Source organism: Carya illinoinensis, chromosome 6 (assembly GCF_018687715.1).
Source record: "Carya illinoinensis cultivar Pawnee chromosome 6, C.illinoinensisPawnee_v1, whole genome shotgun sequence".
NCBI lineage: Eukaryota > Viridiplantae > Streptophyta > Magnoliopsida > Fagales > Juglandaceae > Carya > Carya illinoinensis.
The window spans coordinates 29,844,122-29,865,456 of NC_056757.1; the positions used below are offsets into that span (position 1 = coordinate 29,844,122).

The 21,335-nt window shown below is 38.4% G+C and overlaps 2 protein-coding genes across 3 annotated transcripts; one reads left to right on the forward strand and one right to left on the reverse strand.

Annotated features, from left to right (window-relative positions):
- The first annotated feature begins 570 nt into the window (after positions 1–570).
- On the forward strand, positions 571–3,223 carry LOC122312382 (nuclear transport factor 2B). Its single transcript, XM_043126964.1, has 2 exons — positions 571–1,004; positions 2,894–3,223. The coding sequence occupies exons 1-2, from the start codon at positions 708–710 to the stop codon at positions 2,966–2,968; spliced, it is 372 nt and encodes a 123-aa protein (XP_042982898.1). The 5' UTR covers positions 571–707; the 3' UTR covers positions 2,969–3,223.
- Positions 3,224–4,449: 1,226 nt separating this feature from the next.
- On the reverse strand, positions 4,450–20,503 carry LOC122312381 (calmodulin-binding transcription activator 4-like). 2 transcript variants are annotated; one of them, XM_043126961.1, is made up of 13 exons: positions 20,229–20,501; positions 19,668–19,793; positions 19,444–19,559; positions 18,794–18,882; positions 18,481–18,526; positions 16,922–17,579; positions 15,855–16,006; positions 14,852–14,939; positions 14,537–14,760; positions 11,571–12,253; positions 6,249–6,813; positions 5,698–5,991; positions 4,450–4,763 (listed from the first exon to the last, which is right to left on the reverse strand). In XM_043126961.1, the coding sequence occupies exons 1-13, from the start codon at positions 20,239–20,241 to the stop codon at positions 4,671–4,673; spliced, it is 3,147 nt and encodes a 1,048-aa protein (XP_042982895.1). In that variant the 5' UTR covers positions 20,242–20,501; the 3' UTR covers positions 4,450–4,670. The 2 variants fall into 2 exon arrangements, with proteins under 2 accessions (XP_042982895.1, XP_042982897.1); XM_043126963.1 differs by lacking the exon at positions 4,450–4,763 and adding an exon at positions 4,886–5,211 and having other exon boundaries at positions 20,229–20,503.
- Positions 20,504–21,335: the final 832 nt, after the last annotated feature.

Genomic DNA, 21,335 nt, shown 5'->3' on the forward strand with positions numbered 1-21,335 from the left:
CTCTTGATTTGGTTGGGGTTTGACGATGGTGGTTGTTGCTGGTGTTTATTACAGAGGCTAAGGGGATGAACGCCTAGTGCATGGCTCTCACTCTATAAATGTGATTGTGTGTGCAGTGGCTTGCGGTTTGGATTGGCGTGGATAGGGATGAAATGGGGAGAGAGAGTCGTGTTTCGTGGTGGTTGATGCTTGAATGTGGGGCTTTGGTTTTGGGATGCTCTGAAAGTGGAGAAAGGGTGCGGCAGCCCTAGTTTTTGATGAGGAAGATGATAGTTTTTGATGAGGAAGATGAGCCTTTGTGCATGGCTTGGGGTTTATACACAACTGGTCTTGGGCCTAACGAATTAGGTTCCAGTTTATGAGTTTGACCTACAATCTTCATGGGCCTAGTATCAAATAGATTCTTATGGCCCATCTCAAATTCTAAAATATTTCAACTCGTTCCAAAATTTTTTTTGGGACAATTACTAAATAATAAGATTCCGCTTGACCCTAAAATATTGTATGGTTTTAATCTAATTATCAAACCCCAATATCCCATCATAAGAAATATTTATTAGCCCCATATATGAGAAGAAGGGTCCATAAAATAGAAGCGTCCAGTAAAAACTCGAAACTCCCTTCTGCGCTACGCGAGTATTTCTTCTCTTTCTCTAGGTCTCTTGTTTTTTGCGTCGGAGGCGGGGCATTGCTCGGGTGCGGTGGAGATGGATCCGGACCAGTTGGCCAAAGCATTCGTGGAGCACTACTACTCGACGTTCGATGCGAACCGTGCGGGGCTGGTGAGCCTCTACCAGGACGAGTCGATGCTGACCTTCGAGGGCCAGAAGACCCAAGGCTCCCAGAACATCGTCGCCAAGCTCACTAGCCTCCCCTTCCAGCAGTGCCAGCACGGCATCACTACCGTCGATTGCCAGCCCTCTGGCCCCGCCGGTGGCATGCTCGTCTTCGTCAGCGGCAACCTCCAGCTTGCCGGCGAACAGCACGCCCTCAAGTTCAGCCAGGTTCTCTTTTCTGCACATGATCTCCTCCTAATACCTGGATGTGATCCTCTTAGGATATTTAAACTTTCGGGCGTGTCCCGATCGATCCGATGCTAATCAGCCAAGGATCGTTGATTCTTATTGTTGTTGATTGTTCTCATTTTGTATATATTGCGCGTATCTACATGGGACGATTAAGGATTTCCCTTTGGTTTGAGAATCAGGCCAACTTAAAAGAACTGGATTTTTCTCGGCCAAATCGGATTTGATTTTTTTTTTTTTTTGCTCTTGATAGATCTACGTTTTTGTTATCAAAGAACCATTTGCCTCTTTGCGATGTTTGTAGTCAATATTTACTGTTTTGATCTCTTCATTGCCTTGCTTTGCTAGGGTTTGGTGGCACTGTTTGTTGAATCTCTTGCTTTGTCTGTATCCTATTGGTATTTATCTTACTATTTCATATTCTGACTGTGCTAGTGTTCGGGGCTTAAGAGCATAATTAGTTTAGCCTTCATGTTAGTCTACATTTGCAGTGCAGATCTTCCTTAATAGCAGTACATTCCTCCTCCTTCAAGTGAATCAATTTCAGCGCCTCCCTCGATTTTTTGCCTTTGTGATTTTCTGAACCGGATAATTTATACCAACGATATTGGCATAAGATGTGAAGGAAACGCGTTGTAGTGTATTTCTTTCGATGAACTTCTTGTCCTTGTGTATTTTACTAAGAATTCTGTCCAGGAAACATGAAAGTATTGGCGTAAATGTCATGATAACGAATGTCCTGTTTATTGATAAGTAATGAGAGGTACTTTTGTGCTTGGAGTAAAGATACAAACCTGGGATGATTTCTATCTTCTCATTGAAGCAAATTTCATTTGCTGTATCTTTAAAATAATGATAGGCTTACTACCTCCTACCACTTTTTTACTACTCTTTATTTTTTAAAATTTTTTTGTTTACTTAATGGTTAAGGAAGTTACTATTAGTGAGGTATTTTTTTTTAATTTTTTCTTAATGATTAAGGATGTTAAAAAAATACTTAAAATAAAATAAAAAATAAAAATAAAAATTTCAATTACACTGGAGTAGTAAAGGGGTGGTAAAAAGGTAGTATATGGAGGTCCCGGGTGCCTTCCAAAGTTGCTTTTTTCGTATGGAGTGCCGCTCTTGGGAAAATCTTGACTATGGACAATTTGAGGAAGAGGGGTTGTGTCGGTAGATTGGTGCTATATGTGCAAAAAGAATGGTGAATCGGTGGACCACTTGCTATTGCATGGGGTTGTGAGATGAGATTTTTCAAAGGATTGATGTTTCTTGGGTGATGCCCTTGAGGGTTGTGGATCTGTTGGGTTGTTGGAGGAAAGGTGCAAGGTTGCCATCAGGTGGCTACGGCGTGGAAGATGATTCTGCTATGTATCATGTGGTGTCTTTGGTTAGAAAGGAATGCACGTTGCTTTGAGGATAAGGAATGAACAAGAGAGGAGCTGAAGAATTTTTTTCTACACACTCTTTTGTCTTGGTTTTATGCTATTGTACTAAATGGGGATAACGCTCATGAATTTTTGTCTTTAATTCAGCGTAGCTAGAATTTATTTAGGTGTTCTTCTGTACACTTCCGGTGTACATGGCTTATGCCTTTTTCTTTCATTTCAATAATACTCTCTATTACCTATCAAAAAAAAAAAAAAAAAAAAGGTAGTAAATGTATCATCATCCGTATCGTTATATTGCATGTAGTTTTGTTCCTGGATATGACATTGAGAGATTGATAATCTAAGTTGACAGATTTGGTATCTAGCTCAAATGGCACCTTCTCCTTGAGTGGATGCGTGCATTATGAGAAGCACTGTCCTTCGTTCTTTGCTATTATTTTATCTAACTAAATTCTTTGTCATGCTTTCTGCACTCAGATGTTCCATTTGATGCCAACACCTCAAGGAAGCTTTTATGTGTTGAATGACATATTCCGTTTGAACTATGCATGAAGACATGATTGACCAAACTTCAACAAATGGCGTAAATGTAACCAGCACATACTCTGGATTAGAGCCTGTTTACATGTCAGTTCTAGACATATCAAATGGAAAGTGGGTCCTCGATCTTTGGATAGTTATTATGTTCCATTTAGCTTTTTTGTCCCAAATTTGTGAGATTGTTGGTTGTGATTGTTCAAGTGGAAGATACTTCTTTTTATTTTTACACAACTGTTTGAATGAATTTTGCATTTGAGATTTTGAACACTTTCTACTTCGTCTTATAGACTGCTTCAGCTTCTCCCAAGCTTTGGCTGGTACCAAATGTAGTGTTATTCTTGGACCAGCTTCGAATATGGGGAGTCGTTTCTGCTTTTAGGTTATTTGTTAGTAACTTGTATTAAAATGATCTGTGGTATGACGCTGGTTAGCAGGAAATGTTCTGATAAGATGGAATGCAACAGTTACCGCAAGCTGAATTCCAAGACCAAGATCGAGATTCTGTATTCTGAACATATCATCAGCAGATGAAATTGAAGGAAAGATTGTTTACTCTAGATGCTTTATTCAGCCAATATAGATCCAACAGGCAGTGCTGTTCTCAAAACCTTACTCCTCTTGGCTTCATATCAAACAAGATTTCATTGATTTTCACCATTTAGGTTACGTTTAAAGATCTCAAATGATCTGTGAATAGATTATGAATAGTAGTGAAGTAATTCACTTACCAAACAGCCTTACATCGACGAGCACACCATACAAATGGAGAGTCCCAAAATAGCGACAAAGATTGATGAGCAAAGTGCCTTCGAAACTGATAACATTTGAGTCAATGACATCTATTGCCTATGGCCAACTTTCAAGGCAAGGGAATTGAGGAAACCCTCTCTGTTAGAGGATGATGTTCAAAAGATCTCACACAGACATCTGCGTGGGACAACCAAACTGGTGTGATCTGGGAATGGGACTAAAGAATGAGTAGAACCAGAAAGCTACTGCGTTCCTCGGCAGACAAATAAGAACATCATATCATCTAATTTAAGAAGAAGTACTACTTCGCCACAAACATATTATGAACAGAATTTGAAATACTTATTATGTCTTTTTGGCTAAATATAACATAAAAAGATAGATTAAAAATAAATAATAAAGAGATGCGGACGTGTAGAAAAATGGGATTAACAAGTATAGAATAGACAGCGACAGAGAGATGAGACAGAGAGATGAGGAGTATATTATTCAGGAAAGCAGGATAAAACCATCCCTAAGACACGTGGCCAGTCAACCTATAGCATATGCTCTTACGATGAAACGTTGTTCCTTTTTAAAATAAAAATAAAAATTGGAGGTAGTGGATACCGAGAGGGGCACATGGTAGGGCTGGTATCACTTTGCGGGAAACAAGAACAGAAAAAAAGGCACAATTCGCAGACAGTTTATTTAACCTTACATTGAAAGCAGCCATACTAGAGAGAGAGAGAGAGAGAGAGAGATTTACTTTTAACTAAAGTCTAAGATCCATTCAAACCCCCCTTTACAAGCCATGTACGGATATTTGATTACACTAGGCGTTTACGTACGACAGCATAAGCTCTTTAGTTACTTTCCAATTACTGTGAAATCCAGACCATTTCAGTTCAAACTAAATCAGGAAATCATCTAGCACGCTAAAAAATGGGTCAACCTAATATTAGTTAGGATGTTACAGATGCTTCTATGGGTACTGATACATATCTTCGTCTTCCATTCCAGATATATTACCTAGAGAAGTTGATCCCACTCCACTGTCCGTGTCACCGAGTTCAGCCTACATGAATAGTTAAAAAAATTCTATAAGTCTTAGCAACACAAGTAAGTGCAAATCCCAACATGAAGGGATTACGGTCGTTGGTTTAAACTTTAAAAAATGACTATTTCTTTAAAAATTGTAGTCATGTTAATCCAATTCTCAGGTCAATTGAAGGATGTTTGTAAAAGAATTCATTCACCCGGTTTTTGAAATATACAGAATAGAGAGCCTCCTAAAGCATCCACTCATCATTAATAAATCGTTTTGCATCTTCAATTGTAAGTCCAAAAATAGGATTTGCATCCAAATCCAATAGAACATACATCATAACTTGATGAAACATACAACTGGAAATCTACACAGAAGCAGCCTTATGAGTTTTGGACACAGAGAAGAAATTAACCTTCTCTACAGAGCATGCATCTCAGCTGGAAACAAAACAAGACACCAAGTGAACCAGCCCATCCTGACCACATGAAAGAAATCACAACTTGCAACTGATTCAACTCCTTAAAGCTCATTTAAGGAGTAGAGACTTCCTGACAGGCTTCAAATTTGAGCTAGAAGGGAAGTGTTGGGACCATGTTCTGGTGATAGACGACTGTGGGTTGATTATAGACTGAAATTTAGATGCCCGTGCTTTCTATCTTACTCTCACTAATTATACACATAAAATGAATCATAACTTTAAATTCCTTTGAGATGACTATGGGCTGATTGTAGACTCAAAATTGGATGCTGGTGCCTTCTATTTTACTCTAGCTAATTATATGCACAAATGAGTAATGACTTTTAATTTCTTTCTATATAGTTGCCTCTATTCTAAATGTTGTCAACTGCTAGATTGATGAATATTTAGATATGAACTCGAGGCTGATATTTAATGATTTCAGATTATATGAAAACTAAATGGATTGAAGTTATGCCAATTCAAGATTTATAGCTTACTTACCTTAGCTTGCCGGTATCCTTCAAGCACACGATGATATTGCTGACGAGCATCGGGGGACTCAACCATGGACATCACCAGAGAGACAGCCTCATCAATAGCCACATCCACTTTCTGTTTGCGAAACACCTTGAGAATGTCTTCATCTTCAGTCTCATCAATAATCTCAGTCTCATTCCGGAAACCTCGCAAACCAACTCCTTTACGTCGCCATCGTAGGACAACCTTGTCTAGAATTCCAACAGCCCAACAAATCACCTTGTAATGCTTCCTTACCTGATGACCCCTCACATGGGCCTGCCAACACAATAAAAGTTAAACCTATACACTAATTAAAAAGGTTTTCATAATTTAAAAGGGATATGAATGGTTCACTGTTATCTTTAAAAAAAAGGGCTAAGATATACTTCATATACCCTTGAGTTATCCAATATGTAAGTTTTTAAACGTATGGGAATAATATCTATCTCACTAAAGCACAGAAAAATTCCAAATTTTCAGCATGTCATTCAGTTGCATATTAGATTTATTATATTATATAGAAAATGTGATACCTGAATCTTCACAACTTTCCGCCGAAATGCTAGAAAATCCTGTCGACCTTTCCAACCTCGGTACTTCTTCTGAATAGATAATGCAGCTGAGTTGTAAGCGCGTGAGTTACGAAATGCCAGCTTTGACATAGCTGACATGTCATCTGAATTGATACCATAGTCATCTATGCTAACAACAGCTTCTCTCTGTTGCCGTTTTCTAAAAGAATGCGCACGGAAAGCTGATTGTATTCGTGCAGCAGCCTGAGTTGCATTCCGTACAGCAGCTAGGGTACCCATAAGGGAAAGCTGATCGCCATTCGCTGTGAGATTCCCCTGTGAGATGTTATTCACAGTCATTTCAGCTTCAACCTCTGCAGAGCCTTTAGAAAGCTCACTTTCTTCCAATGTTAGAGATGACAGATGGCTAGTTAGTGCCACCTCTGAAAGATAACCGGCAAGTCCCTTGTGCCCTCTGGTAGCTGCGATATATGCCGGGGTTTTACCTTGTGGGTCTTGTGAAGTGGGATCTGTCACTGCCCCAGCTGATGCACCAGAAGCAATAAGTGCAGCAACCATTTTTTCCCTATTACAGCAGAACAATATTTAAATGGTCTACTAATCAGAAAGCACATAGGCATTAGATATTATACACGAGGTACATGATAAATAATAGACAGAGAGATCAACAACCTTACCCATTATATAGACAGAGAGATCAACTACCAGCCAAAGCAAACTTATTTGAAGAGCATAAAACCTTAATTATTCACACTGATTTCGACATTGAAACTAGCAATATAATTATTCCTTATGACTAGTTAAATTGGTTTCCTATAAGTTATGCGCAGCGCATCCAAGAACTGCAAATTTTTTTTCCTTCAGCCATAGGCATGCTAGATTTGAAGAAAGTGAAAGAGATCCAAGAGGTAATTGGGATCTCTTGTGTAGGAAAGGAGGAACAATTTAAGGCTCTTTTAGTGGCTTTGGAAGAAAGCCACTCAAAATCTGCAGTAAAGAGGGATAGAGAACTGAAAAGGCTAACTTGTTCAATTAATTATGAAGGAAGTGATGGAAGGGAGAAATTGAAAGGGAGGGACAATTTAAGTTTACATGCATCCTAAGATTATTTCATGGAATGTGCGGGGGCTTAATGAAAGCAATAAACGGCTTCAAATCAAAGCTTTATTGAGGATATGGAAGGGTGATGTGGTGTGTTTGCAAGAAACAAAATTGCAGAGTATTGATAGAAGCATTGTTCGTAGTTTATAGGGATGTTCTTATGTGGGTTGGGCTTATTTGGCTTCAGTGGGAGCTTCAGGAGGGGTTTTACTTATGTGGGATAAAAGAGTGGTGGAGGTGTTAGAAGAGTGTATTGGTGACTTCTCGGTAGCAGCTAAATTTAAAAATGTGGAGGATGGATGGGTTTGGGCATTTCTAGGTACTTACGGTCCTAATGTGGACAGGGATAGAAGAAGGTTGTGGGAGGAATTGGCGGGTTTTTATTCTTTATGGGAGGTGCCGTGGTGTATGGGGGGTGATTTTAACATTACCCGTTTTCAGAGTGAGCGCTCAGGGCAGTATAGACATACTATGGCCATGGAGGAGTTTTTAGAGTTTATTTTTGATTTGAATCTCATGGATCTCCCGCTGGTAAGGGACGAGTACACTTGGTCAAACGGTCGAGTTTGGTCAAAATTGGACAGATTTCTTGTCTCTCCTGAATGGGAAGCCCAATTTCCTGAGGCATGTCAGAAATGGTTACCTCGAGTCAGCTCTGATCATTTCCCTATTCTTCTAGATTGTGGGGGCGTCCATAATGGTCGCAGGCACTTCAAATTTGAAAATATGTGGCTTACAGCGGAGGGGTTTGTTGAGTTGGTGAGGGAGAGGTGGTCTTCGTACCAGTTTTTGTGTACTCCAAGTTTCATTCTTGCAGGGAAGCTAAATGCTCTAAAACAAGATTTGAAGAAGTGGAATTTGGAAGTCTATGGTCACATTGACAATCAGAAGTCAGCCCTACTGGAGGAATTGCAAAGGTTAGAGGAACAGGAGTTACAGGGAGATATCTTAGAGGAGGGGCAGCTGAGAAAGGGCATGGTTATGTCAAATTTGGAGAGAGTTTTGTTGGCAGAGGAGATCTCTTGGCGTCAAAAATCGAGGGCTCTTCGATTGAAAGAGGGGGATAGGTGCACTAAGTATTTTCATAAAGTGGCAAACTCTCATCGGTGTAGTAATGCTATTGAGGTGTTACATTCTGGTCCGGAGGTAGTGACTTCACCAACTATTATAGAGAACCATATTGTGCAATATTATGAACCCCTTCTTACCGAATCGGTTGATTGGAGACCGAAACTTGATGGCCTGTCTTTTGATACTGACTCTCAGAGGGTGAATGAGCTGGAGAGACCTTTCGACGAAGATGAAATCTACAAGGTTATTTCTGGGATGGCAAAGGATAAAGCACCAGGACTAGATGGATTCTCTATAGGTTTCTTCCAAACTTGTTGGGACACAGTGAAAGGTGATGTGATGCAGGAATTTAGTGAATTTCACTCTTTTCAAAAGTTTGAAAGATCTCTTAATGTGACTTTTATTGCTCTTATTCCCAAGAAACCTGGGGCATCGATTATTGAGGATTTTCGTCCTATAAGCCTGGTGAGTGGTATTTACAAAATAATTTCGAAAGTGCTAGCAAATTGGTTACGTCCTGTGATGGAACAGATTATCTCCAAGTCACAAAATGCATTTATTCGAGGGAGACAAATCCTTGATTCTATGCTCATTGCAAATGAGTGTTTAGACCACAGATTGAGGGAGGGAGATCCTGGTATATTATGTAAGCTAGACATGAAAAAGGCTTATGGTCATGTGAATTGGGATTTCTTATTATATCTGCTTGGAAGGTGTGGATTTGGTGAGAGGTGGATCTCATGGATGAGGCATTGTATATCTACTGCAAGGTTCTCAGTGCTTGTTAATGGCACACCTGTTGGTTTCTTTAGTAGCTCTCGGGGTCTGCGACAAGGAGATCCATTATCTCCTCTCTTGTTTGTTATAGTCATGGAGGCTTTTAGTAGGATGGTAAAGGCGGCAGTAGAGGGGGGTCTTTTATCTGGTTACCAGGTGGGTAATGGCACTGGCGAATCCATTACCATTTCCCATCTTTTATTTGCAGATGACAATTCTTTTTTGTGATGCGGATACTAGCCAGATTCAAACTTTACGGGCACTCTTACGTTGTTTTGAGGCTGCATCGGGACTCAAGGTGAATCTTGGTAAGTCTGAGATGGTTCCAGTGGGTGCGGTCTCTAATATTCACAGCTTAGCAAGCATGTTGGAGTGTAAGGTATCCTCTTTGCCAATGAAGTATCTGAGCCTACCATTGGGTGCAACTTTTAAAGCAAGAGCTATTTGAGATGGGGTGGTGGAGAAGATAGAGAAAAGGTTGGGTGGGTGGAAACGGATGTATTTATCCGAAGGGGAGTCGTCTCACTCTCATTAATAGTACACTCTAATCTCCCTACATATTTTTTATCCTTATTTCCCATGCCGGTAGGGGTGGTGAATAGGATCGAGAAGATATTTAGGGCGTTCTTATGGGGGGGTATGGGGGAGGAGGAGAAATTTCATTTGGTTAAATGGAAGACAGTGTGTGATCTTGTGGTACATGGGGGATTGAGAGTGTGTGATTTGAGAACTTTTAATAAAGCGTTATTGGGGAAATGGTTGTGGAGATATTTGCGGAGGGGGGATCTTTGTGGAAAGCAATTATCGACGCTAGATATGGGACAGCTTGGGGTGGGTGGTGCTATAATGAAGTGAGAGGGAGGTATGGAGTGGGCTTATGGAAGTTTATAAGGGGGGTGGCCATGTTTTGAAAACCAGGTTTGTTTTGTAGCAGGTGAGGGCAATTGCATCAGTTTTTGGCGGGACGTTTGGTGTGGAAACCATGCATTGAAAAGGGCATTTCCGGTTCTCTATAGTATTGCTGTGAATAAAGAGGTTTCTGTGGCAGACATGCATCTCTTCTTGAATGGTTCCCACCATTGGAATATTCTTTTTAGTAGGAACTTTCATGATTGGGAACTAACCATTGTTGCAGAGTTTTTCAGCCTACTATATTCCAGGGTGTTGCTTTTGACACAAAGGGATAGATTGAAGTGGAGGGCTAATAATAAGAAATGCACGGTTAAGGAATATTACAAAATCTTGACATCACAAGATCATGCTCTGTTCCCTTGGAAAAATATATGGAGGTCTAGGGTACCATTGAAAGTTGCTTTCTTTGTATGGAATGCGGCTCTTGGGAAGATCTTGACTTTGGATAATTTGAGGAAGAGGGGTTTTGTTGTGGTAGATTGGTGCTATATGTGCAAAAAGAATGGAGAAACTATGGACCATCTTCTACTGCATTGCAAGGTAGCAAGGGGGTTATGGGAGGAGACCTTTCGAAGGGTGGATGTTTCTTGGGTGATGCCCAAAAGAGTGGTGGATTTGTTGGGATGCTGGAGGAAGCTACAAGGTCGATCTCAACTGGCTGCGGTGTGTAAGATGATTCCGCTATGCATCATGTGGTGTATTTGGTCAGAAAGGAATGTGCGTTGTTTTGATGATGAGGAACGTACAAGGGAGGAACTGAAGAATTTTTTTCTCCACACTTTAATGCTTTGGTTTTCTTCTATTGTACTAAATGGGGACAACGTTCATGATTTTTTGTCTTTAATTCAGCATAGTTAGAATGTATTTAGGTCTTTTTCTGTATACTTCCGGTGTACACGGCTTTGGCCTATCTCATTCATATCAATAATATCTATCTTTTACTTATCAAAAAAAAAAATTAAAAAAAAAAAAAAAAGTTATACACAGCGACAATCCCTTTCTCATTGGTTCCACATCATGAAGCACTGAGATACTTTTCTCAATGGTTCCACAGAACCCTGTTCTTCGTTACAAGAACAAGTTCCTAGATTTCTCTCATTTGACTAGGTATGCGAAATCTCAAAGAAGTTCCTAGATTTCTAATGAACAAGTTCACAAGTTCAATGTGCATAAAATTATGTCCGGCATTTCAGGGACAGCCACCCAAACAGGAGAGAAGCTCTTGTTTAGGACCACATATTCAAAGTGAGAGAACTAGAATATGAAATTCAGCAGTGTATAATTCTATGCTTATGAGACTTGATAAGTGATCCAAAAAGACTCCAGCATAAAAACCAGCTACGACATTAATATAGTTTTCTATACTTTGGAATGCTTCTCTCTTTCCTTTTCTGTTGCAGTATTAGTGCTTCGCAAGAATCAGGAGATATGTTCAGCAAATATACCATGTTTCTCACTTACCTTCCAAATTGCGCAGCCCAATGAAGAGCAGTCCACCCTCTAATGTCACGGAAATTTATATTGATTCCACTGTTGAGAATAGGACTCATGGCCCACTCAAAGCCCAACCCAGCAATCATGTGTATTATCCCTTGCTCTTTCTTGGACAAGGAACAGCCTGTCTGGTCAGATCTCTCCTGGGATCTGGACGAAAGCCAATGTTGCAACTTGTCTTTAAGAAGCTCTTGAAAAACCCAATCAATGATGTCAAATGAAGTTCCACTGCCATCTAATAGAGCCTCTATGATACGGCTCCATGAATCATCATCAGCTTTGAACCTTCTCAATAAATCAACATCAGATTCTAAGCTCTCCTCTTTTTCCATTGATGAGTCAGACAGAAGCATCTGCACAAATCTAACAAGTAGCAACAACTCTTCTGGACTCTTGGTGGCTTCTGATTTCTGTGAATGACAGTGAGTACAAGTTCTAGTATTCATCCGATACTCAAATTCTCTGACCTCACTGCAGGATTCCCGATTACCAGAAGTCAGGCAGAGTGTCACCTTTCCAGGAAGGTGAGAAGGAGCTTCACAACGGATTACACCTTCCTGAATGATCTGAACAGGAACTTCAATGTCACCAAACATGCAAGCCCAGGCAGATTCTGATGGGTCACACAGGAAAGATCCAATAATGACAACCTGCATTGGATTTTAGAATTTAATCTCTACAAAACAACACCCTGCAACAACAAATTCAATTTATGCCAGAATATATCATATGATACAGAATCTGCATTAGGGGTGCATCTCAGACATTGGATCTTAACCAAACGTGACATGGCTAGATCAATATCCATTTAACAAAGGATTTGCAATTGGATGCCCACTTTAAGATAGATGTTCTACCCTGTTGAAGAAGTGATGAGGTCATTCAGGAATTTCTGAGGTGGAGGTTTAAGTCCATGGGCCTTAAGCTATCTCTCTCAAGAGAAACCATCCATTTGGATGAAATTAAAAGTGCTTAACCTCAGTAAAACCAGGTTTTTATTCAACAACGCCAATAGCAAATTAATATTGAAAAATTTGTCACTATTCCCTATACCAGTTGGCACAATACACTGCATTGAGAAGCTTCAAATGGATTTCTTGCTGGGGGGAGTTGGTGATGAGTTCAAGTTCCATCTATTTAGCTGGCCAAAGATTGCACTCTGTTTTCCTCATGCGGGTTGAGAGTTAGAAATCTGATGGTAGCTCTAATAAGAAATGGCTCCAGTGCTGCTTCCAAACAAATGTTGGTTTTGTGGTGATAGGTGGTGGAAGTACGATAGTATGCAGGGAGGGTGGTGCTCTATGATGTTAGCAGGTCTTATAGGCTGGGAGTGCAGAAAAACACAAGGGTGGCGGATTTCTCAAGTTTTATCAGATTTGATGTAGGTGATGGGTATAAGATCATATTTTGGCATGAGTTGTAGTGCGATGATCAACCCTGGAAGGTAGCCTTTTAGGAATTGTTCAGGATTTCCTCAATCAGGAGGCGTCAGTGCACGATTACTGGAAGCTCTCCAATGATACGAGACAGTGGAATCACTTTTATCAGATGCGCAGAATTAGGAAATGGAGTTGAGATGTGGGCTATGAGTCTAAGATCATATTTTGGCAAGAGTTTTGGTGCATTTATCAGCACTGAGGGTAGCCTTTTTGGAATTGTTCAGGATTTGCCTAAATCAGGAGGCCTCAGTGCAAGGTTATTAAAGCTCTCCGGTGATACAAGACAATGGAATATCACTTTTATCATACTAGCACAGAATTGGGAAGTGGAGTTGAATGTTTCATTCTTTAATCTTTTGTACTCCCTTAGGTTGGGAGGTGGTTGTGAGGATAAGATCCGGTGGGTCCCCTCCAAAAAAGGAAGTTTGAGGTCAGAACTTCTACTATACATTGTGTACAATGCATCCTCATTTTCCTTAAAAAGACATTTGGCGGAAAAAGACTATTGAGGGTGGCTTTGTTTGTGTGGACAGCTGCATTGGGGAAGATTTTAACTATGGATAATCTGAAAAAAAAAAAAAAAAAAAAAAAAAAAAGAAGAAGAAGAGAGAACCATAGTGATGGATTGGTGTTGCATGTATAAGAAGATAGTGGAACCATTTGCCATCTTTTGTTGCACTGCAAAGTGGCTAAATGTGAGCCTTAGACTTCCAACCAGAATGGGTGATGCCCCAAAGGGCAGTAGAATTGCTGGCTTGCTAGAGAAGTCAGAATGTAGGTCATTGCAGCATGGAAGTTTGGTCCGTGGTTCCTCTACGTTTAATGTGGTATCTTGAAGAACAAAATGCTTGGATCATTGAAGGTTGAGAGAACACTATGGTAGCGAAGCATCATAATGCTAAAACCTTGTGTCTGGACATTAGCACGAAGTAGTCTTGGCTTTTCCAATATTTTAGATGTTTTCTTTTCATTTTCCTTATTCTCCCTACTCGAATTATTTTCTTATATATATCGTGTACCTAAGTTGTGCCCTTTGTGCTTTTAATAAAGTTCATTATCAAAATATGTGTTTGTGTTTATACTTTATATATATATACCGATGTGTGGACCATCATTCAAAGCCAAGATGATTAGCAATGACGACCTGTAACGATTCCTAGGTTTTGTTTTGTTTTTTTTTTTTAATTTTTTACAAGTATGATTCCTAGGTTATGTTTCCATATAAAACTGAGTCTAGTAAAAGGATCAAACTAATCGTGCTTCATTCAACCAGGTAGAATAGTCTGGAAAACCTAGTTTAAAAAAATAGGAATATACCGTTGTTAGATACGGGTTCCATTAACCACTCGATAGATGCAGCCTGGTTTTAGATGTTCTAGACCAATTGTAGACCCCTTATACAAACCAGATATTCAGCCTTGAAAACAACACCACTGGACTAAAAGAAGCATAATAAATCTAAGCACAAACGACATCAAATGACATGATACATACCTTTGTGGCCACATTCTCATAACCCCATTCTGGGAATATTTCCCGAATGGTGAATTTTTGTTTTTCAGCAACAGTCAAACTTGAATCTGCTTCAAGAGGCATTCGTATTTGGTCTTGGTCAAAAAATGTCGTGTAGTAGTCAGAATTAGTTTCATGAGTTTCTCTGACTGAATGATATGTGGGAAATCTGAAGTTGTCAGCTTCTTTAAGAAGCAACAGAGAAGCTGGTAAAACATGATCGTTGTCAAAGCTTTATAAAATTCACTAGATGCTAAGTAAGGGTCAAATTAAAATCCAAAATAGAAGAAATCATACTGTTTTCAATATTATCTGAACTGGAATGTATCCAATGACTATGCTCCTCTTCTTTTGGTGCCTTCATTGAAAGGGAAAGAGGTTTTTCCTGTTGTAATGATGAAAAAGGTGTAAAAATGAAACAATTTGTAATAATCAAAGGATCATTTAACAAATGCTATATAGAGGTGGGGAGAGAGCATTAAGGCCTATTGTAAATGGTATGTGTTTTCGTAAGCATAAATATAGAGTCCCAAAAACAACTACTGCTACCAGGAATGAATTGGAGCATAGATGTTTTTTTAGTAATAAAGCTTTAATTGATCCATGCAAAAGGAGCATGTAAGTGCACAGGGTGTACACAAGAGAGTCACCTATATAGAAGTAGAAAAAAGATGGAAAAAAATCATGAAAAGTTAGCCCATTCTAGTCCATAGAGGCTGCCTAGATGAAAAAGAGTACTAAAAAATAAAACTTGAATCGTAGCATAGATTTAACGAGAGATTTTGTAACACCCCAAATTTAGTATTAGAGGGTGGTGATTCGTGAATGAGATCCCACATTGCCTGGGAGAGAAAAGTTCTTGCCATTTATGAGGATTAGAAGGGGCTTTATTTGTATAACATTAACTAATATTTTTGGAGTATGAGCACAAATTTAGCTTGGACTTTTCTTTTATGGATGCAAATGATATTAGAGTCAGTCACTGATATGTATGAGGAAGTCATTGATTTAAGGGGGGATTGTAATACTCCAGATTTATTATGAGAAGGTGGTAAATGGAATCTCACATTGCTCATGTACAAACTTACGGTTTATAATGATTTCAAGGGGTTCCAATTATGATATTGACTAGTACTTTCGGAATGTAAGCCCAAATGTAGCTTAGGCTTAAACAACAAGAACTTATCCTTCTCTAGATAATATGGGATCACATTCACTACACTCTCATACTAGATCCGAGGTACTTCATATTCCTTAGATGTGAACAAGGAGACATTGAGAGATTCTTCCTAATACTCACGTTTCCATCCAGCGTAAACAAATGTTTTCTCTGGGACTCAACACATGATGAAGTGTCAAATGACTCAAACATCTCTTCCCAAGATAAAGATCCGTTACTTCCATCCGCAAAATCTTGCCCAAATGATTGCTTGTGATGTTTACCGTTGTAACCTACAGAAAATGACTATCATCAGCACCTTCTTGGTTTCTTTCCCCTATTTTTTTTTTACAATAGTAAATAAAAGGGAAAACAGGGAAAGCAAAGTAAGCAAAAGCTTTGAGACAAAATTGGTGTGAAACTTTAAAAGTGCAAACTTGAGAACATTATGACATTTTTCAAGCTGGAAACTACTGCAAGCACACAAACCTTTGGGAGAAGGAGAAAGAAATAAGGAACACAATTCAATATTTGAGTTGACCAAATCATGAAGATAAACAGAAGAATCTGCCCTGGCAACTCTAGAAAGTCGATTTAATAAGCTCACAAGTATAACGTTTTTTCTTAAACAGGACAGATGCTTTGGAGACAAAGAACGTTCATTGGAAGAACTTAGGGATTTTTTTCTTTAGTAATTTGAGTTTGTGGGCTAAAACTTTTGCAATGGAAGATAATTTCTAGAATCTGTTTTAGTTTTCCTTTTGTTTTTGGAAAGTAGTAGGTATTTCCTTTGTATATGTCCTATGTACTTTGGCTTATGCCTATTTCTTGGGAATAAAATCTTTTATTACTTATTAAAAAAAAAAAAAAAAGATCACAGAGAAGTAATGCTAACTAACATATGAAAAAACAACACTGCAGCTCAATCGTGACCAAGAACTTGCACATGCTGATGATTCTATCAGATAACACATAAGAAGATAGAAGATCGCATTAGATTCAATAAAAAATATCATCGACGACACTCAAAAAAAAAAAAAAAATATCATCAACGTTGAGCAAGATGCCAGAAAGTACATCCACCATATCACTAGAACCAAACACAGCCAAGCAGAATGTAGTGTTAAGAATCTAGCAGATCTGATAAGCCTCACACAAATTCATCATAAACAATTCTAAGCACCGCATGTAAGACACAAAAAAGGAACCTGCATCATGAAGAATCTCAGGGTTGTTTGAGTTATCCTGAACTCCATCATGTCCCCTATAATATTGATCCTGCTTGGAGTTCTCCCTATCATATTCTGGAATATCTGAATCATTTGGACTTTCCTCTCGATTGCTAAATGGACCAACTTCTTTGAAGAGCTCTTTATCCAAACTTAACTGCTTCTCAAGCTTTCGCAAGAGAGCATGTCCCCTATAGCACTGATTAATATATTCAGGTCCATGCAGTAAAGCCGCAGATTGATCCTGCATTGAGTTCTCCCTTTCATATTTCGGAATATATGAATCATTCGAACTTTCATCTCGGTTACCAAACACGTTAATATCTTTAAAGCTCTCTTCATCCAAACTTAACTGCTCCTCTAGCCTTCGCAAAGCTTGAGTAACCGCAAGCTCAGAAGAACTCTCTCTCTGTCCCGTTCTACTCATCCTGTCCAGGTCATTCATGCCATAATTCTTTATGGCTATCTCAGAAGTAACTTCTGAGCTTGGACTAGATGAACTCTGGTAAGGTTCAAAGAAGTCACTCGGCATGGAGTTAGAGCCTGGATTTTGAGTAGTATAAGATGTAGGACTCTGACTGTAGGTAGAAGAGGATCCTGGAGATAACAGTACAACAGATCCAGAAGTATGCCTTCCCTACAACCCATAATGCAAGCTGTTATGCCAGTTTGAACTTGATCTCTCTCTCTATTTCAAACAATGAAAGTATTAACAACCAGTCAAGCAGAGAAGTGGCAATCAATGTTTTGCAAGAAAAACTACCCACATCTACGCTTCTTTATTGGGGCCCAACAGCCACCCCAGGGAGTGGGGGAGTCAGGATGCTAATTGGTTTCAATTTAAAACGAACTATATAAAATATATGCGATTAAAATAAAGTATATGGTTTCGTGGAAAGATCAGACAATTCGTACATACTTGGGACACTTGGATCACAAGAGATAATGACAGGGTCGACACCAGGCAGAGCACTGCCTACCCATTGAGAAGTTTAAAGCATCATCAACACATCCTGGTTTTATGATATCAAACTCATAGGTGATGATGGGCATGAAAGAATGGTTCTGCCCAGTTGGGCTTAAAACATTCATGGACATGCAAAACAGGTCCTTTAAAACGGGATAAAGGAACCACCAACTGAGAAGCATTGAAAACTAGGCAGATGAAATGAAGAATATAAACTGGGAAGGGAGATGCTTTGTATCCCGAGGATCCCTACCAAGAATGGGTCCCAAAATTTTATTTTCTTTTTACTTAGTGATTAAGAAAGTGTTTTTTAATGATGTAGTGAATTTTTTTTAAATGTTTAAGGATATAAAAAAAATGTATGGAAAAAAAAAAAAGGCATTTAGCCTCCTTAGGAGAATTTTTCGGGCTACACCCTTGGTGGGTATAGCATGAATCAACTGGGAAATGCAATTCATTGGTCAAAGCCATTATAATCAGCTCAGCGAAGGCCAACATAAGGTAATAACAAATGTTCGAGTATAGCTATAGTGAGATTGACCTAGGCTAAAATCAGGATTTAGGAAATCACCTCAGTTACTTGTCTGTAATGCACCAGAACAATGTGCTCGAATGCCCTGCCAAGGAAAATAACAGGCAAGGAAATATGACTGTCCAATACATTCAATTAATAACTGACATCTATTCATTTTCATGGCAAAACGGGAAATTGACACATTGCACATAATACGCACAAGAACACACACATTGGAGTTTTGAGACCTGCTTAAGATTTCCCTAACTCATGTCAGTATAAATAATTTTTCAAAGTAAAAACCAGAACTCAATGAAATGCAGAGGTAGAAGAAATATACAGACAGTCGTAATCAATAAACTCTACTCACGGATCCAGCATCCAATAGCTACGCCTCTGAAAATCCGGGTTCTGCTCTCCGTGCGCATAATAGCAATTTAATGCTTCAACATTTCCAACCTATCCATGAAGGTAAACGTCAACCTCAAACCAAAAAATCAATCACAAGAACTCCACTAACCTAAGAGCCTATTGTAATTGCACAAGTTATGTATTAAACTCAAAAACAAGACTTCTGTCAATAAAGACTTATTCAACCATCTGCAACCTTCTGAGTTTTTTCTTTTCTTTTTTTTTTTTTAAAAAAGAAAAAAGAAAAGAAAAGAAGAAAAGAAGCCATTAGGAATATCATTGAATGAAAATGAAATTATGATAACTATAATATAGCAGCCAAATTAAGAAGTTAAATATTACCGATCTCCAAAATAAACAAATAACAAGAAATTTGGCGATACCCTATAATTAAAAAGAGTCACTATAATCTGTACAACCCCCCATATCCACATAACAAAATTGAAGACAAGTCATGTGAGTAATGCATAAAAGGTTATATAAACAAATGATACTTAAATTAAAAAAACTAAATCTAAGAAAAAAGGCATCGATCTCTTCTCGAGAAAATTAGCTAGAAGAAAGATATAACACATCCATGTAACAAATGCGCCCTCATATGTAACAGACCTTAAGTCGTTCATGTGCTTCCCCAACAGTTCTTCCATCTCTCTTTTTCCGCCAATTATGACCATCTTTACGGAAGAACCTAAGGACCCGCTTGTTAAATAGAAATAATGATCCACCTGTCCACGAATCACCAATCAGTAATATTGACAGCCAAGAATATGAAGCAAGGCTTCAAAAAATAGATAGGTGTTGATAAATCGTCTAAACAAGTATACGAAGATTACTAGTTGGCTGTTGAGGGGACTCCTCGGTTAGCTGGTACTTCTCATGATTCTGTAAAATAAAAAGCACTTCTGCTGGCTTTAGCCACCGGGTTTGAGCTTCTCGAAAAAGATCTTTAATATCATATCCTGAGTTCACTCGGGGAAAAGCACCCACACAATGTTAATGAAATGACAGCGGGAAGGCAAAAATTTTGGCTAATGCAATATGAGATTTTGTAACACAAACACAGAAACAAAGAGAGAAATACTCGTCCGTATAAAGATTAGCGACTTGATTATCTAGTCAATTTTAACTATTTTGAGATCCAAGCGAGCCTAATCAATCATTACCAGGTAACAGATTTGATGCCATTTTTTCCCTGTATTTTTGTCTCGTTCTTTACCACCGAGAATCAAATTCTTCACCAAAAAAATGATGTTTACGAAGACAAAGAAATCCGGTGAGCAATCAAAGAAAAGCAATTTCACCAAAAATGTGGAATAGCAGAAAGCCGGATTGATAAATCGGAAAGTAACATAGAATGGAAAGAGGAAGAAGAAGAAGAAGCTCATGAGCCTTACCTGATTGCGTCATACTGAAATTCGAGAACAATCAAAGCTGGACGAATTGCAGAGAAAGCGGTTCACTAGTGATCATCTGAAGCAAACGTTTGCACGGTTGCAACAATAGCCGATTTCAATAGGAGATACTATTTTTGACCCGTACTCCACGAACATAGAAAGTCCAGGCCCGGTTCAACCCCGAAACTCCTAGAGACAGCAAAGCAAAGTGAACTCGAGAGGATTTTGGATTTTGGATTTTGGATTTTTGACTTCGCATGCCGACGCTACTGTTACACTGTACGGTCGCTTCAGGTGAGCTCGGAACATGTACAGCGAGGATAGCCGTGAGAGGTTCGTACGGATAAGCAAGGCAGCATCCGCTACATCGGGTGTAGCTAAGGCTTGCTTTTCTATGACGTGGGTATATTGGATTGGACACTCGTTCTACGAGTTTTTCCTGATTCCTCAGAAAGAAAAAGCTCAAATAGTTTGGAGCGCAGGTGATTATCGCTCCAATAAAATGTAGATATTTATATGAGCCGACCGGTTGACGGATCTCGTAAAAATCATCGAAATTTGGATTATTCTTAGTTTTTTTATTTTTTATTTTTTTTTCCCTCTAATTTTAGGATCTGAAATGAACAATATATATAGGAAAAATGCTTGAATTGTACCGATAATATTAAATAATTAATACATATTATGTAATCTATTTTATATATATTTTTTATTTTTTTGAATATTAATAATATTTTAGATAATTTATGAATAATAGTAAAATAATTTATAAATAAAAATAAATAATTTATAAATAATAGTAAAAATAATCTAAAAATAATTGAAAATAATTATATATATTTATTTTGTAAATCCTTTTGAATATCAAGAATATCTTAGATAATTTATGAATTGTAGTAAAATAATTTATAAATAATAATAAATATTTTATAAATAATAGTAAAAATAATCTAAAAATATTTAAAAATAATTATATTTACATAGATTTTTAATCAAGAATCTGAATATCTTAGATAAACTTTAATAAAAAAATATTAAAAGATGTATATCAAATTACAGGAGTGACCTCATCAGGTGTGCTGCTGAATGTTAACCTTTCGATGGAGG

Excerpts from the sequence above, each read along its gene's own strand:
- LOC122312381 (XM_043126961.1), bottom strand. Across the intron at positions 16,007-16,921 it reads TGAGATTCTTCATGATGCAG|GTTACAACGGTAAACATCAC; the intron begins GTTCCTTTTTTG and ends CATTTTCTGTAG. Across the intron at positions 14,940-15,854 it reads TGTTTACGCTGGATGGAAAC|GAAAAACCTCTTTCCCTTTC; the intron begins GTGAGTATTAGG and ends TCATTACAACAG.
- LOC122312382 (XM_043126964.1), top strand. The coding sequence starts at position 708 with ATGGATCCGGACCAGTTGGCCAAAGCATTCGTGGAGCACTACTACTCG. Across the intron at positions 1,005-2,893 it reads ACGCCCTCAAGTTCAGCCAG|ATGTTCCATTTGATGCCAAC; the intron begins GTTCTCTTTTCT and ends TTCTGCACTCAG.